This window comes from Salmo salar, chromosome 24, assembly GCF_965601325.2.
Source record: "Salmo salar chromosome 24, fSalSal1, whole genome shotgun sequence".
Lineage (NCBI taxonomy): Eukaryota > Metazoa > Chordata > Actinopteri > Salmoniformes > Salmonidae > Salmo > Salmo salar.
In genome coordinates, this window is record NC_138314.1 from 44,432,348 (window position 1) to 44,450,000 (window position 17,653).

The window sequence follows — 17,653 nt, forward strand, 5'->3', positions numbered from 1 at the left end:
GGGTTAAACTTGGAACATTGTTATACATCAGCAGTATAGTATCTAACAGTGATAGAGACTGGTTTTTATACATCAGCAGTATAGTATCTGAGGAGTGATATAGACTGGGTTTATACATCAGCAGTATAGTATCTGATGAGTGATATAGACTGGGTTTATACATCAGCAGTATAGTATCTGAGGAGTGATATAGACTGGGTTTATACATCAGCAGTATAGTATCTGAGGAGTGATATAGACTGGGTTTATACATCAGCAGTATAGTATCTGAGGAGTGATATAGACTGGGTTTATACATCAGCAGTATAGTATCTGAGGAGTGATATAGACTGGGTTTATACATCAGCAGTATAGTATCTGAGGAGTGATATAGACTGGGTTTATACATCAGCAGTATAGTATCTGATGAGTGATATAGACTGGGTTTATACATCAGCAGTATAGTATCTGAGGAGTGAAAGAGACTGGGTTTATACATCAGCAGTTAATGGTTATCTGTAGGAGCCAGATGGCTTTGGAATGTGTTGGGGGGAGACGGGTGGAGATCTTTAGATTAGGCCTCAAAGGGGTTGAGTTCAGGTCAGATCCCCTTAAGGGAGAAACAATGGTTTTTTAATCTATCACTTGGTCTTCTTGTCGGACCGTAACAGATGTAACCATTGGAGAGAAGTTGAGAGTGTCTAAGTTGGAGTTTAAATAACTTGTGGTGTTGGAAGCGTGTGTTGTCTGAATACAGCTGTATTGACCCTTTGGAAAGAATTTAACTTGGCTTTCCTGGTGTCCGTAGAATTAGAACCTAACAGTATTACTGTAACCATGGCTACTCAAATCAAATCAAATCAAATGTATTTATATAGCCCTTCTTACATCAGCTGATATCTCAAAGTGCTGTACAGAAACCCAGCCTAAAACCCCCCAAACAGCAAGCAATGCAGGTGTAGAAGCACGGTGGCTAGGAAAAACTCCCTAGAAAAGGCCAGAACCTAGGAAGAAACCTAGAGAGGAACCAGGCTATGAGGGGTGGCCAGTCCTCTTCTGGCTGTGCCGGGTGGAGATTATAACAGAACATGGCCAAGATGTTCAAATGTTCATAAATGACCAGCATGGTCAAATAATAATAATCACAGTGGTTGTCGAGGGTGCAACAGGTCAGCACCTCAAGAGTAAATGTCAGTTGGCTTTTCATAGCCGATCATTGAGAGTATCTCTACCGCTCCTGCTGTCTCTAGAGAGTTGAAAACAGCAGGTCTGGGACAGGTAGCACGTCCGGTGAACAGGTCAGGGTTCTCTTGCAGTTTCCCTGTGACTCATCCTTCCATCCCAACCACAGTATGCAAAACAGTCTAGGACTGACTATAGCTGTTGCTGCTGCGTCACCTTTTTAATCGTGCCATGTTGCGTAACATTATGTCATGTCATGTCACCTTATGTCATCTGAACTCACGTTGTGTCTTATGTTCCCCCAGGTGAGGGACTCGGCCCAGTCGTTCCTGACGGTGCAGGTTCCTCTCTACGTGTCGTATATCTACGTAACAGCTCCCAGGGGCTGGGCTTCTCTGGAACACCATACTGAAATGGAGTTCTCTTTCTTCTACGATACCGTGCTCTGGAGGACAGGTGTGTGTGTCTCCTTGGAATTGTTGTATTTCTATGTAAGTCCATTTAACTGGTGTGTTCCTGTAGAACTCCATTTAACTGGTGTGTTCCTGTGGAACTCCATTTAACTGGTGTGTTCCTGTGGAACTCCATTTAACTGGTGTGTTCCTGTGGAACTCCATTTAACTGGTGTGTTCCTGTGGAACTCCATTTAACTGGTGTGTTCCTGTGGAACTCCATTTAACTGGTGTGTTCCTGTGGAACTCCATTTAACTGGTGTGTTCCTGTGGAACTCCATTTAACTGGTGTGTTCCTGTGGAACTCCATTTAACTGGTGTGTTCCTGTGGAACTCCATTTAACTGTTGTGTTCCTGTGGAACTCCATTTAACTGGTGTGTTCCTGTGGAACTCCATTTAACTGGTGTGTTCCTGTGGAACTCCATTTAACTGGTGTGTTCCTGTGGAACTCCATTTAACTGGTGTGTTCCTGTGGAACTCCATTTAACTGGTGTGTTCCTGTGTCCACTAGGCATCCAGACAGACAGCGTTCTGTCAGCCAGACTCCAGATTATCAGGATCTACATAAGAGAAGATGGTCGTCTGGTCATCGAGTTCAAAACACACGCCAAGTTCAGGGGTCAGTCCTCAATGACCTGTTTACTACTGTATGACCAGTGTACGGTATCATGTAGCCTTCTGTAAAAGCTAAACTAGAGAAAACGTCTCATATATTTACAGTGCCTTCGGAAAGTATTCAGACACCTTGACTTTTTCCACATTTTGTTACGTTACAACCTTATTCTAAAATGTATTTAATTGTTTTTTTCCCCCTCATCAATTTACACACAATACCTCATAATGAGAAAGCAGAAACATTATTGCTAATTTCTAATTACAAAAAAACTGAAATATCACATTTACATAAGTATACAGACCCTTTACTCAGTTCTTTGTTGAAGCACCTTTGGTAATGATTACAGCATTGAGTCTTCTTGGGTATGATGCTACAATGCTTGGCACACCTGTATTTGGGGAGTTTCTCCCATTCTTCTCTGCAGATCCTCTCAAGCTCTGTCAGGTTGGATGCGGAGCGTTGCTGCACAGCTATTGTCAGGTATCTCAAGAGATGTTTGATCGAGTTCAAGTCTGGGCTCTGGCTGGGGGACTGAAGACCATTCAGAGACTTGTCCCGAAGCCACTCCTGCGTTGTTTTGGCTGTGTGCTTAGGGTCGTTGTCCTGTTGGAAGGTGAACCTTCGCCTCAGTCTGAGGTCCTGAGCGCCCTGGAGCAGGTTTTCATCAAGGATCTCTCTGTACTTTGCTCCGTTCATCTTTCCCTCGATCCTGACTAGTCTCTCAGTCTCTGCCACTGAAAAACATCCCCACAGCATGCTGCTGCCACCACCATGCTTCACCGTAGGGATGGTGCCAGGTTTCCTACAGACGTGACGCTTGGCATTCAGGCCCGCAGAGAATCTTGTTTCTCATGGTCTGAGAGTCTTTAGCTGCCTTTTGGCAAACTCCAAGTCGGCTGTCATGTGCCTTTTACTGAGGAGTGGCTTCTGTCTGGCCACTCTACCATAAAGGCCTGATTGGCGGAGTGCTGCAGAGATGGTTGTACTTCTGGAAAGTTATCCCATCTCAACAGAGGAACTCTAGAGCTCTGTCAGAGTGACCATCGGGTTCTTGGTCACCTTCCTGACCATTGCCCTTCTCTCCCGATTGTTCAGTTTGGTCGGGCGACCAGCTCTAGGAAAAAGTATAGTTGGTTCCAAAATTCTTCCATTTAAGAATGATGGAGGGCACTGTGTTCTTGGGGACCTTCAATGCTGCAGAATTGTTTGGGTACCCTTCCCCAGATCTGTGCCTCGACACAAGCCTCTTGGAGCTCTACGGACAATTCCTTCGACCTCATGGCTTGGTTTTTGCTCCGACATGCACGGTCAACTGTGAGACCTTTTATAGACAGGTGTGTTCCTTTCCAAATCATGTCCAATCAATTGAATTTAACACAGGTGGACTCCAATCAAGTTGTAGAAAAATCTCAAGGATGATCAATGGAAACAGGATTCACCTGAGCTCAATTTAGAGTCTCATAGCAAAGGGTCTGAATACTTATGTAAATACTGTATTTCTGTTTTCTGTTTTTAATAGATTCGGTAAAATGTCTAAAAACCTGTTTTCACTTTGTCATTATGGGGTATTGTGATGTCATTATGGGGTATTGTGATGTCATTATGGGGTATTGTGATGTCATTATGGAGTATTGTGTGTAGATTACTGAGGATTTCTTTTGGTTTAATCAATTTTAGAATAAGGCTGTAACATAACAAAATTCGGAAAAAGTCAAGGAGTCTGAATACTTTCCGAAGGCACTGTATGTGTTTATCTTTTCCTTGCCAGGCCAGTTTGTACCAGAGCACCACATTAATTAGTATCTTATTACTTTTGAAGCATATCATTTTAAAATACATGTACCAGGTCAACAGTGGTCTCGACTCCATCTTTTTGAAGGAGACTACTGTGTTGAGGTCTGATCCTGATTCCTGTGAGATCAGGTCAATAGTGGTCTGTAACACGATGACTAACCTCTAGTTTTCTCCCTCTTCCTCCTCCAGGCCAGTTTGTCCCAGAACACCACACCCTGCCTGGCCACAAGTCCTACCTGATGGTCCCGGACCACCTGGGGGGGATAGAGTTCGACATGCAGCTCATCTGGAGCGCCCAGTCCTTCGACTCTCCCTACCAGCTCTGGAAGGCCACCTCCTCTTACAGCAGGTCAGTACACAGACATACTGTCATATACAGTTATAGATATAGATAAATAGATATTCCAAGTCCTTTGACTCTCCCTACCAGCTCTGGAGGGCCATTTGCTCTTACAGCTGGTCAGTAAGGGTTACTTGGTGGACAGACTTTTGTTCCAGCCCAACGCTAACATGACTGCTTTTTCTAAGTTCTGGAGAATTGGTGTCCGAAAGCAGATCTCCTGGTCATCACAAAAAAATGTGTTAGCCTGCTGAGTTAAGCTAAAGCCTAGGCATCAGCCTGGGGACCCAATGCAAGTCCTCATGTCTCAGGCAAGGTTATATGAATTATCTCTGTTACAAGGGCTTACCAAATGTTTTGCCCTCTTGTGTTCCAGGAAGGACTACTCCGGTGAGTACACAGTGTTTCTGATCCCATGTACCGTGCAGCCCACCCAGCCCTGGACCGATCCTGGAGACAAGCCTATGTCCTGCACTGCCCACGCCCCAGAGAAGTATGTCACCTCAAAAATTATTATGGGAGGGGTTGAGGTTAGCTGAAGTATGGGACTAAAAACAAAGAAAAGATAACTAATGTAAAATATACTGTGTCTGTAAAATGTACACTACCGTTCAAAAGTTTGGGGTCACTTAGAAATGTCCTTGTTTTTTAAAGAAAAGGAAAAAAAAAGGTCTGTTAAATAACATCAAATTGATCAGAAATACAGTGTAGACATTGTTAATGTTGTAAATGACTATTGTAGCTGGAAACGGCTGATTTTAATGGAATATCTACATAGGCGTACAGACGCCCATTATCAGCAACCATCACTCCTGTGTTCCAATGGCACGTTGTGTAGGCTAATCCAAGTTTATCATTTTAAAAGGCTAATTGATCATTAGAAAACCATTTTGCAATTATGTTGGCACAGCTGAAAACTTTTGGTCTGATTAAAGAAGCAATAAAACTGGCCTTCTTTAGACTAGTTGAGTATCTGGAGCATCAGCATTGGTGGGTTCAATTACAGGCTCAAAATGGCCAGAAACAAAGTGCTTTCTTCTGAAACTCGTCAGTCTATTCTTGTTCTGAGAAATGAAGGCTATTCCATGCGAGAAATTGCCAAGAAACTGAAGATCTCGTACAACGTTGTGCACTACTCCCTTCACAGAACAGTGCAAACTGGCTCTAACCAGAATAGAAAGAGGAGTGGTAGGCCACTGAGCACAACTGAGCAAGAGGACAAGTACATTAGAGTCCTCAACTGGCAGCTTCATTAAATAGTACCCACAAAACACCAGTCTCAACGTCAACAGTGAAGAGGCGACTCCGGGATGCTGGCATTCTAGGCAAAGTTGCAAAGAAAAAGCCATATCTCAATAAAAATAAAGATTAAGATAGGCAAAAGAACACAGACACTGGACAGAGGTACTCTGCCTAGAAGACCAGCATCCCGGAGTCACCTCTTCACTGTTGACATTGAGACTGGTGTTTCTTTAATCAGAGCAACAGTTTCCAGCTGTGCTAACAAAATTGCAAAAGGCTTTTCTAATGGTCAATTAGCCTTTTAAAATGATAAACTTGGATTAGCTAACACAATGTGCCATTGGAACACAGGAGTGTATCAAGTGTGGTAGCGGGTAACGGTTCTTAACTGTAATGTCATTGAGTCCCCGGTAGTCAATGCACGGGTGCAGGGTCTTGTCCTTTTTCCCCACGAAGAAGAACCCTGCGTCAGCGGTAGAGGAAGAAGGACGGATAAATCCAACAGCTAGGGAGTCCCTAATGTAGGTATCCATAGCCTTGGTCTCCGGTCCCGACAGATAGTACAGACGTCCCCGGGGCGGCGTGGTGCTAGGGAGAAGGTCAATCCCGCAGTCATAGGGTCGGTGCGGCGGAAGCGACATGGTCTGGGCCTTGCTGAACACCTCCCGGAGGTCCTGGTACTCTGCAGGAATGGCGGAGAGGTCCGGGGCACCTTCCAGGCCCCCAGGAAGACAGGGCAGGTTGTGCTGACTTCAGGCAATGGGCGTGGAAGAATGGGCTCCAGCCCATGATGGCACCAGTAGACCAGTTAATGAGGGGATTGTGTCGTTGGAGCCAGGAGAATCCCAATACCATGGGAATCAAGAGGGGACTTGATGAGCAGGAACTGGATAGCATTGCTGTGGTTCCCTGACTCCTTTAGGTTGACGGGAGTGGTGTTGTGGGTGACTCTGCCTATAGAGCGCCCGTCCAGCGCTCTAACGTCCATCGGAATGGAGAGGGGCTGAGTGGGGATGTTCAGCTCGGACCCCAGGGTAGCGTCCAAAAAGCTCTCATCGGCTCCAGAGTCAATGAAAACCGGAGAGATTTGGACTGGTCTCCCCACAGCAGAATAGCATGAAAAGGGGTGGGTGCGTGCAGGAGAAGCAGAAACCTTCTCCATATGGCCCACCAGAGTCCTTGCTCCAACTGGTGAGCTTCTTTAACTTCTCTAGGGCCAGTGGGACGATTTCGTCCCACCTACGTAACAGCCAGTGGAATCCCGTGGCGCGTTATTCAAATACCTTAGAAATGCTATTACTTCAATTTCAAACATATGACTATTTTACAGCATTTTAAAGACAAGACTCTCGTTAATCTAACCACACTGTCCGATTTCAAAAAGGCTTTACAACGAAAGCAAAACATTAGATTATGTCAGCAGAGTACCCAGCCAGAAATAATCAGACACCCATTTTTCAAGCTAGCATATAATGTCACAAAAACCCAAACCACAGCTAAATGCAGCACTAACCTTTGATGATCTTCATCAGATGACACACCTAGGACATTATGTAATACAATACATGCATGTTTTGTTCAATCAAGTTCATATTTATATCAAAAACCAGCTTTTTACATTAGCATGTGACGTTCAGAACTAGCATACCCCCCGCAAACTTCCGGTGAATTTATTAAATTACTCACGATAAACGTTCACAAAAAACATAACAATTATTTTAAGAATTATAGATACAGAACTCCTCTATGCACTCGCTATGTCCGATTTTAAAATAACTTTTCGGTGAAAGCACATTTTGCAATATTCTGAGTAGATAGCCCGGCATCACAGGGCTAGCTATTTAGACACCCACCAAGTTTAGCACTCACCAAAATCAGATTTACTATAAGAAAAATGTTATTACCTTTGCTGTTCTTTGTCAGAATGCACTCCCAGGACTTCTACTTCAATAACAAATGTTGGTTTGGTTCAAAATAATCCATAGTTATATCCAAATAGCGGCGTTTTGTTCGTGCGTTCAAGACACTATCCGAAGTGTAAATAAGGGTCACGCGCACGACACATTTCGTGACAAGAAAATTCTAAATATTCCATTACCGTACTTCGAGGCATGTCAACCGCTGTTTAAAATCAATTTTTATGCAATTTTTCTCGTAAAAAAGCGATAATATTCCGACCGGGAAAGCGTGTTTACGTTCAAAGAGAGAGAAAATAAAAACATGGGATCCCCTCGTGCACGAGCCTGAGTCTCATAGTACTCTGACCGGCCACTATCCAAACGCGCTAATGTTTTTCAGCCAGGGGCTGCCTCGATATCATTCAGCTTTTTCCCGGGTTCTGAGAGCCTATGGGAGCCGTAGGAAGTGTCACGTTACAGCAAAGATCCTCAGTTTTCAATAAACAGAGCCAAGAAGAACAAGAACTTGTCAGAGAGGGCACTTCCTGTAAGGAATCTTCTCAGGTTTTTGCCTGCCATATGAGTTCTGTTATACTCACAGACACCATTCAAACAGTTTTAGAAACTTTAGGGTGTTTTCTGTCCAAAGCCAATAATTATATGCATATTCTAGTTACTGGGCAGGAGTAGTAACCAGATTAAATCGGGTATGTTTTTTATCCGGCCGTGTCAATATTGCCCCCTAGCCCTAACAGGTTTTAAAGGACAAGAGGACACGAAATTACCAAGAGTCCCGCAATACAGACAACTCTTTATGTCGATCCTGTATTGCTGTTCCGCTGGCAACAGCCCAGCTCTGCCTAGTGGCATAGGCTTAGGAAGCTGTGACTTGGCCGTCTTCGGCAGCCCTTGGGGCAGTTCGGGAAACCTCGGGTTCTCTCGGCAACGAGACCATCAGGAGCTTCCCGAATGACTCGGAGGGCAAGGTGGGATCCCTGGACGTGCGAGTGAAATCCAATTTCCTCTGCCACCGTCGTTCCCGTAATCGGCCATTGATACGGATGGTCAAAGCGATGAGGGAATCGAGCTCCGTAGGTAACTCCCGGGCTGCAAGCTCGTCTTTGACCTCTTCCGAGACGCTGTGCAGGAACATATCAAACAGTGCCTCTTGATTCCAAGCACTCTCTGCTGCCAACGTGCGGAAATTCACCGCATAATCAGCTACACTGCGCAAATCCCGCCGAAGCTGGATTACCTCTCTCCCAGAGAACTGGGCATCAAAGACCTTCCTCACTTCTCCCACAAACCCCTCCAGACTAGCGATTATGGCCGGCTGTTGTTCCCACACGGCAGTAGCCCAGGCGAGAGACCTCCCGGACATCAGCATGATGAGGTAGGCTATCTTGGAGCGATCCGAGGGGAAGGAGGAGGGTTGAAGCTCGAAGACAAGGGCACACTGAGCTAGGAACGCCCGGCAGGTGCTCGGCTCTCCATTGAAGCGTTCCGGAGGAGGTAAGCGTGGCTCCTGAGAAGGTGGAGTGAATGATGAGACGGCAGTTGCTAGCAGCTGAGTCACTGAGGAGCTGTGGGGTTACCACCATGGTAGGCGGTCTCCCAGACAACCCGTGGAATTGGCAGGCTCATGGTCAGGTCAGGCAGAGGTCGATAATCCATAGATGGGGCAATGGTACAGGACGGCAGGCTCAGGATCAGGGGCAGTCGGAGTGGTCAGGCGGGCAGGTACAGGGTCACGACAGGCAAGGGTCAAAAACCAGGAGAACGAGAAAAGAGAAACTGGGGATAAAGCAGGAGCTTACACAAAAACGCTGGTTGACTTGACAAACAAGACAAACTGGCAACAGACAAACAGAGAACACAGGTATAAATACACAGGGGATAATGGGAAGATGGGCGACACATGGAGGGAGGTGGAGACAATTACAAAGACAGGTGAAACAGATCAGGGTGTGACAGAGTGATGGTTGCTGATAATGGGCTTCTGTACGCCTATGTAGATATTCCATAAAACATCTGCCATTTCCAGCTACAATAGTAATTTACAACATTAACAATGTCTACACTGTATTTCTGATCAATTTGATGTTATTTTAATGGACAAAAAAATGAGCTTTTCTTTCCAAAACAAGGACATTTCTAAGTGACCCCAAACTTTTGAACGGTAGTGTATATTGTGGTGTTCCTGAAGGATCCATCCTTGGACGTTTGTTATTTACTTATTATTGACCTTGCTTGCTCTCTGTCTGTAAGAAGTTGAAACTAGAGTGTTTAAACCAGAGTTCTAGGAATGGTTATGCTGCTCTACATATAGCAAACTGACTGGCTTGCCCCCCACCAGGTTCCAGTTACCTATAGCCTTTCAGCAGACCAACCTGCCCTCCCTCCCTGCCCTCCCCCACAGGTTCCAGTTACCTATAGCCTTCCAGCAGACCAACCTGCCTTCCCTCCCTCCCTCCCTCCCTCCCTCCCTCCCTCCCTCCCTCCCTCCCTCCCTCCCTCCCTCCCTCCCTCCCTCCCTCCCTCCCCCACAGGTTCCAGTTACCTATAGCCTTCCAGCAGACCAACCTGCCCTCCCTCCCTCCCTCCCTCCCTCTCAGGTTCCAGTTACCTATAGCCTTCCAGCAGACCAACCTGCCCTCCCTCCCTGCCCTCCCCCACAGGTTCCAGTTACCTATAGCCTTCCAGCAGACCAACCTGCCCTCCCTCCCTCCCTCTCAGGTTCCAGTTACCTATAGCCTTCCAGCAGACCAACCTGCCCTCCCTCCCTGCCCTCCCCCACAGGTTCCAGTTACCTATAGCCTTCCAGCAGACCAACCTGCCTTCCCTCCCTCCCTCCCTCCCTCCCTCCCTCCCTCCCTCCCTCCCTCCCTCCCTCCCTCCCTCCCTCCCTCCCTCCCTCCCTCCCCCACAGGTTCCAGTTACCTGTAGCCTTCCAGCAGACCAACCTGCCCTCCCTCCCTCCCTCCCTCCCCCTCAGGTTCCAGTTACCTATAGCCTTCCAGCAGACCAACCTGCCTTCCCTCCCTCCCTCCCCCACAGGTTCCAGTTACCTATAGCCTTCCAGCAGACCAACCTGCCCTCCCTCCCTCCCCCACAGGTTCCAGTTACCTATAGCCTTCCAGCAGACCAACCGGCCCTCCCTCCCCCTCAGGTTCCAGTTACCTATAGCCTTCCAGCAGACCAACCTGCCCTCCCTCCCTCCCCCACAGGTTCCAGTTACCTATAGCCTTCCAGCAGACCAACCTGCCCTCCCTCCCTCCCTCTCAGGTTCCAGTTACCTATAGCCTTCCAGCAGACCAACCTGCCCTCCCTCCCTCCCTCTCAGGTTCCAGTTACCTATAGCCTTCCAGCAGACCAACCTGCCTTCCCTCCCTCCCTCCTCCACAGGTTCCAGTTACCTATAGCCTTCCAGCAGACCAACCTGCCCTCCCTCCCTCCCCCACAGGTTCCAGTTACCTATAGCCTTCCAGCAGACCAACCTGCCCTCCCTCCCTCCCCCACAGGTTCCAGTTACCTATAGCCTTCCAGCAGACCAACCTGCCTTCCCTCCCTCCCTCCCCCACAGGTTCCAGTTACCTATAGCCTTCCAGCAGACCAACCTGCCCTCCCTCCCTCCCTCCCTCCCCCACAGGTTCCAGTTACCTATAGCCTTCCAGCAGACCAACCTGCCCTCCCTCCCTCCTCCACAGGTTCCAGTTACCTATAGCCTTCCAGCAGACCAACCTGCCCTCCCTCCCCTCCCCCTCAGGTTCCAGTTACCTATAGCCTTCCAGCAGACCAACCTGCCCTCCCTCCCTCCCTCCCCCACAGGTTCCAGTTACCTATAGCCTTCCAGCAGACCAACCTGCCCTCCCTCCCTCCCTCCCCCACAGGTTCCAGTTACCTATAGCCTTCCAGCAGACCAACCTGCCCTCCCTCCCTCCCTCTCAGGTTCCAGTTACCTATAGCCTTCCAGCAGACCAACCTGTCCTCCCTCCCTCCCTCTCAGGTTCCAGTTACCTATAGCCTTCCAGCAGACCAACCTGCCCTCCCTCCCTCCCTCCCTCTCAGGTTCCAGTTACCTATAGCCTTCCAGCAGACCAACCTGCCTTCCCTCCCTCCCTCCTCCACAGGTTCCAGTTACCTATAGCCTTCCAGCAGACCAACCTGCCCTCCCTCCCTCCCCCACTGGTTCCAGTTACCTATAGCCTTCCAGCAGACCAACCTGCCCTCCCTCCCTCCCTCCCCCACAGGTTCCAGTTACCTATAGCCTTCCAGCAGACCAACCTGCCCTCCCTCCCTCCCCCACAGGTTCCAGTTACCTATAGCCTTCCAGCAGACCAACCTGCCTTCCCTCCCTCCCCCTCAGGTTCCAGTTACCTATAGCCTTCCAGCAGACCAACCTGCCCTCCCTCCCTCCCTCTCAGGTTCCAGTTACCTATAGCCTTCCAGCAGACCAACCTGCCCTCCCTCCCTCCCTCTCAGGTTCCAGTTACCTATAGCCTTCCAGCAGACCAACCTGCCCTCCCTCCCTCCCTCCTCCACAGGTTCCAGTTACCTATAGCCTTCCAGCAGACCAACCTGCCCTCCCTCCCTCCCTCTCAGGTTCCAGTTACCTATAGCCTTCCAGCAGACCAACCTGTCCTCCCTCCCTCCCTCTCAGGTTCCAGTTACCTATAGCCTTCCAGCAGACCAACCTGCCTTCCCTCCCTCCCTCCTCCACAGGTTCCAGTTACCTATAGCCTTCCAGCAGACCAACCGGCCAGTCCCAGTGGTATACTCCCTCAACACTGAGTTTCAGCTGTGCAACAATGAGAAGGTGTTCATGATGGACCCGGTCATCTCCGACATGTCCATGGCTGAGATGGACTACAAGGGAGCCTTCTCTATGGGTACAATGACTGTTCCACACATCACTGGGCAAACTCAAAGTGGGATCTTAAAGTCTGAGAAAACTTACTAATTGAAACATAAAGTGATTTATGTCAATGTCATATGTGGCTTTCAGTTTAGCTTGACTTTTTTCAGATTTAATAGATAATAGATGTTTTATTGTCACATACACTGGATAGGTGCAGTGTAATGTGTTGTTTTACAGGGTCAGCCATAGTAGTATGATAGGTGTTGTTTTACAGGGTCAGTCATAGTAGTATGATAGGTGTTGTTTTACAGGGTCAGCCATAGTAGTATGATAGGTGTTGTTTTACAGGGTCAGCCATAGTAGTATGATAGGTGTTGTTTTACAGGGTCAGTCATAGTAGTATGATAGGTGTTGTTTTACAGGGTCAGTCATAGTAGTATGATAGGTGTTGTTTTACAGGGTCAGCCATAGTAGTATGATAGGTGTTGTTTTACAGGGTCAGTCATAGTAGTATGATAGGTGTTGTTTTACAGGGTCAGCCATAGTAGTATGATAGGTGTTGTTTTACAGGGTCAGCCATAGTAGTATGATAGGTGTTGTTTTACAGGGTCAGTCATAGTAGTATGATAGGTGTTGTTTTACAGGGTCAGTCATAGTAGTATGATAGGTGTTGTTTTACAGGGTCAGTCATAGTAGTATGATAGGTGTTGTTTTACAGGGTCAGCCATAGTAGTATGATAGGTGTTGTTTTACAGGGTCAGTCATAGTAGTATGATAGGTGTTGTTTTACAGGGTCAGTCATAGTAGTATGATAGGTGTTGTTTTACAGGGTCAGCCATAGTAGTATGATAGGTGTTGTTTTACAGGGTCAGCCATAGTAGTATGATAGGTACAGTGTAATGTGTTGTTTTACAGGGTCAGCCATAGTAGTATGATAGGTGTTGTTTTACAGGGTCAGCCATAGTAGTATGATAGGTACAGTGTAATGTGTTGTTTTACAGGGTCAGCCATACTGTAGTGGTACTGCGTCCCTAGAGTAAGTTAGGGTTGTTAGTATCTTGCTCAAGGGCTCATTGACAGATTTTTCACCTTGTTGGCTCAGGTATTCTAACCAGTGACCTTTCGGTTACTGGCCCAACACTTTAATCGCTAGGCTACCTGCCTGATATTTAATATATATTGCAGTTTGTTTACTGTCCCAACACTTTAATCGCTAGGCTACCTGCCTGATATTGAATATATATTGCAGTTCAGTTATTGGTCCAACACTATAACCGCTAAGCTTCCTGCCTAATATGTAATATATATTGCAATTTGGTTACTGGCCCAACACTGTAAGCGCTAAGCTTCCTGCCTAATATTTAATATATATTTCAGTAAATGTATTGTATGTATTGAATACATTTCTATATGTATATATACATACAGAAATGTATTCAATACATACAATACATTTACTGAAATATATATTAAATATTAGGCAGGAAGCTTAGCGGTTACAGTGTTGGGCTATATATATATATATATATATATATATATATATATATATATATATATATATATATATTGCCTGTTGTATGTAATGCATTTTTGCCAATCTGTATCACATTATATAATAAACCTTATGTATCACCTAACCTAGCATCTCTCTGCTGCCCCTACAGGCCAGACGCTGTACGGCAGGGTGCTGTGGAACCCGGAGCAGAACCTGAATGCAGCCTACAAGCTGCAGCTGGAGAAGGTGTACCTGTGTACGGGACGGGATGGATACGTGCCTTTCTTCGACCCCACAGGGACTCTGTACAACGAGGGCCCTCAGTACGGATGCATCCAGCCCAACAAACACCTCAAACACAGGTTCCTGATCCTGGTATGGGTGGCTCCGGTTATTTAACTTCCATTGTCCTCTAATATTGGTGTACTATTGTTCTATGTTGTCTATTTTGCACTCGCTCAGCGTATATCAGAAGAATGTTATATTATATTTTTTTGTGGTTAGTGAAATGCGCTCTGATAATCTGTTCAGTGTGACTGCAATGAAGACAACCTGAAGTGCCGCTGCTTGTCGATTCCACATATCCCATTTAGCAGACGCCTTTATCCAAACTGACTTGTATTACAGAGTGCATACATTGTTAGTACGTTGTCTCTCTGCAACTTGAACCCACGACCGAGGCGTTGCTAGGCAAGGCTTTTGATTTGTCTGTGCTATGTCACCGCCACCCATGTGATCTGACAAACTGGTATTTTCACCTGTCTCGGTGTGTAGTCATAGTTTTAAGAGATATATTCAAAGACTGTGAGCTATTCAAATAGGAGGAATCTTATTGTTGTGCGAGTCAGGGCACTGGTATCGTAGTGTTGGATTGTTTACGCTAATGTTTACAATAGTGGGAGTAGGCTTCTGTTATGAATGCTGGAAACTACAAGTTTACTGAAACAACTTTTGAGATTTAAACAACAATTGTATATTCCACATCCATAGCCGATGTAACTGCTTTTATCCAGCAGTTAGACAACCCTGTTAGCATGTATGTTAGCATATATGCTAGTGTTTATACGGTATAGATGTAGACACTGTTAGCATGTATGTTAGCATGTATGCTAGTGTTTATACGGTATAGATGTAGATACTGTTAGCATGTATGTTAGCATGTATGCTAGTGTTCATACGGTATAGATGTAGATACTGTTTTTCATGTATGTTAACATGAATGCTAGTGTTCATACGGTATAGATGTAGATACTGTTAGCATGTATGCTAATGTTTGATATACGGTGCGGATCGGTAATGACAGCATTGTTGTAACGTTTCTCCTGCAGGATCGGAAGCAGCCTGAAGTCTGTGACAGGTTCTTCCATGACGTTCCCTTCGAGGCCAACTTTGCGTCGGATATAACCGAACTACTGACCATGACAGCCATGCCTGGTGTTGATGGTTTTACCATGAAGGTTGATGCCCTGTACAAGGTCAGTGAAGGCCATGACTTATAAACTGAACCATCATAATTTATTAAATGATAATATGTATGAGTTATAAATGTGTAATGTACATACTCTTCAAAAAGGTCTTCGTCAGATTTGAGGGTTAACTTTCATAGTGATAAAACCATTAATTGATCTGATATGCGCTGTAACTTTGGCGACTACCAAGTATGTTTTAAACCTCACACTTTTTAGGCTGGATGTATCAATGTGTAGGTCATACATACATCATTTATTAGCAGAATTGCTGTCTTACCTCAATTAGTCACACAAAATCCCTAGTTTGAAAGCGACTGTTTTTCTGGAAGCTGTTCTGCGCCATTCTCCCTACATTTTCCTCCACTTGGGCCAGCCTCCTAGCAAACTTGAGTTCTAGCCAATGAGCTTCAGAGCAAGCGAGAGAGAGCAACGAAGTGGTGTACATATGTGACGTACCACGCAATGTTTGGGGACCACTTTTGGCTCGTCAGCGCTACTTTCAGAACTACTTGCTAAAAAGTATACAAAAGTACCGGATAATCTCTTTAACTCTCTCTCTCTTGATTGACAGGTGGAGGCGGGGCATCAGTGGTACCTGCAGGTGATCTATGTGATTGGTCCAGAGTCCATCTCCGGCCCTAGGATCCAGCGTTCTCTGACCCATCAGCTTGCCCACAGCAGCGACATGGGGCGGGCTCGCAGGGACCTGACCAATCTCCTGAGCCAAAGCATCAGCTACAGCCGCGCTCGCCGGGACCTGGTGGACCAAAGCGGGCATCTCACCCTCGACGAGTCTCTGATCTATGATAACGAGGGCGACCAGACGAAGAACGGAACCAACATGAAGATTCTCCGACTCGAGGTCCCCGCTGCCTCCACATTTAACCCCCAGATGGGAGGGTCTATGGGCGGGGGTGTGGCTGCGCTGACCCTGCTGGTCCTCGTCCTGCTGGGTTCCTTTTTACTCTTCAGGAAGTGCCGACGGTCGGCTGGAAAGAAGCCGTCCAAGATGGCGGAGGAGTATCCTCTGAACACTAAGGTAGAGGTGTATCTAGAGAAGACCCTGGAGAAGAATTTCAGCTCCAAACACTGTACAGTCAGGAACATCAACCTCAACATCAACCGGAATCACGACAACGTCAACTCTAAGGTCAACGGAGGGGCAAAGGTCAACGGAGCGGCGAAGGTCAAGCAGGTCAACTTGGAGGTCAAGCTCCACAACGACAACGACGGCACTGAGGTCTGAGGATCTCCCGCCTCCCTCCGATGTTTCCCCTAGCTAGATTATTTTTTCTAGACAGGGCGACCAAGGCCCCCCAAAAGTAAGACCCTCCTCAACGTGTCAGTTTAAACCAGTAGGATTAGCAGTTCTACACTCCACCTACTCAAGGGGAAACATTGTGAAAAATATCCTGAAGTTAAGGAGTATTTCATGACAAATCTAAAATAAATCTTGTCTAGAGTTCTGGAATAATATATTGTTCGCTAATGTATTTTTATACGACCATAATGTGAGAAAAAAAAGAAAAAAAAAAGCTACGTGTGTTTTTGACGGCCAGCTATGCAGCATTTATTCAAATCATTTCACACCTGGGCTACCTCAGGAATAGAGAAATGAGTGAACTATTGCATAAAACAGGATTCAGTTATTCCTCTTTTTTTTATTTTTTATTAATCGTCATCGTTGGATGACGTCCAGAGACTTTGGAATCAGTCAGGTGAAATCTGCTGCCTTGTTTTCGCTTTATAACAACAACAACAACGCCAAAATGATCAATGTACGCTAGGTAGCTCAGGGACTTTTGCTGCAGCTTGTCTTGAATAGTTTAAATAGTTCAGATATATCTCTGCTTCATAATGTTCATTGCCACAATATGACCGCTACGAAAGTATTAAACACACTAATGCCCCCAATCCTAACTCCACTTTCATTCATCACGCAGTCAATTCATAGAACGATTGTTAGGATTCAGGCCTATAGTGTGTTATGTTCTATTGTCCACAGCTGAAATAGCAGTGTGTTTATTATGTACACTGAGTGTAGAAAACATTAGGGAACACCTTCCTAATGAATGTCACTCCCTTTTGCCCTCAGAACAGCCTCAATTTGTTGGGGAATGGACTCTACAAGGTTTCAAATGCGTTCCACAGGGATGCTGGACCATGTTGACTCCAACATGGCTGGATGTCCTTTGGGTGGTGGACCATTCTTGATACATACGGGATACTGTTGAGCATCTAAAATCCAGCAGCGTTGCAGTTCTTGACACACTCAAACCAGTGCGCCTTGCTCCTTCTACCATACCCCCGTTCAAAGGCACTTAAAT

At 46.3% G+C, this 17,653-nt stretch overlaps 1 protein-coding gene across 1 annotated transcript in view; it reads left to right on the forward strand.

Annotated features, from left to right (window-relative positions):
• The window catches only part of LOC106585923 (extracellular matrix organizing protein FRAS1), a 78,746-nt gene that overhangs the window by 60,735 nt on the left and 358 nt on the right, over window positions 1-17,653 (forward strand). Inside the window, exons 27-35 of the mRNA XM_082968770.1 lie at window positions 1,467-1,617; window positions 2,126-2,233; window positions 4,214-4,373; window positions 4,741-4,857; window positions 10,620-10,731; window positions 12,165-12,393; window positions 14,027-14,232; window positions 15,186-15,332; window positions 15,898-17,653. The exon at window positions 15,898-17,653 is cut by the window's right edge and continues 358 nt beyond it. Coding sequence (XP_082824896.1) covers window positions 1,467-1,617; window positions 2,126-2,233; window positions 4,214-4,373; window positions 4,741-4,857; window positions 10,620-10,731; window positions 12,165-12,393; window positions 14,027-14,232; window positions 15,186-15,332; window positions 15,898-16,572 — 1,905 coding nt within the window. The 3' untranslated portion in view covers window positions 16,573-17,653. The remainder of the gene's footprint in view (window positions 1-1,466; window positions 1,618-2,125; window positions 2,234-4,213; window positions 4,374-4,740; window positions 4,858-10,619; window positions 10,732-12,164; window positions 12,394-14,026; window positions 14,233-15,185; window positions 15,333-15,897) is intronic.